Source organism: Haliaeetus leucocephalus, unplaced genomic scaffold (genome assembly GCF_000737465.1).
Source record: "Haliaeetus leucocephalus isolate CR32 unplaced genomic scaffold, Haliaeetus_leucocephalus-4.0 Scaffold526, whole genome shotgun sequence".
NCBI classification, from domain to species: Eukaryota; Metazoa; Chordata; class Aves; order Accipitriformes; family Accipitridae; genus Haliaeetus; species Haliaeetus leucocephalus.
In genome coordinates this window covers 1,832,084-1,832,348 of record NW_010972962.1, presented here as the reverse complement: position 1 = coordinate 1,832,348, position 265 = coordinate 1,832,084, and the positions used below count along the sequence as shown (strand labels likewise).

Below are 265 nucleotides of genomic sequence, written 5' to 3'. Positions count from 1 at the left end.
GGCCACTCACGGCGGCCGCCTCTCGGTGAACGGCCGGAGGGTGGGTGTGGCCCGGAGGCCCTGCCCCTCTGCGCCGCCCAATCAGAGGAAGAGGGCGCGGCGCGGCGGGCTCCTGCTGCCCAATGAGGGGCCGAGGCGCGTTTGGCGGGTCGGTCGGTGGCGGGAGTCGGCGCCACGAGCCGGGTCCGCGCGCGCAGGTTGTTCTCGGCCATGCTGTGCCGCGCGCTGCTCCGCCGCTCCTCGGCCGCGCCGCCCCGTGAGTACC

General features: G+C 77.0%; 1 protein-coding gene across 1 annotated transcript in view; it reads left to right on the top strand.

Moving 5' to 3' along the window:
• Positions 1–210: 210 nt before the first annotated feature.
• DTL (denticleless E3 ubiquitin protein ligase homolog (Drosophila)) overlaps positions 211–265 on the top strand; it is a 20,381-nt gene continuing 20,326 nt past the window's right edge. Inside the window, exon 1 of the mRNA XM_010576529.1 lies at positions 211–256. Within this exon, the coding sequence (XP_010574831.1) occupies positions 211–256 (46 nt within the window). The remainder of the gene's footprint in view (positions 257–265) is intronic.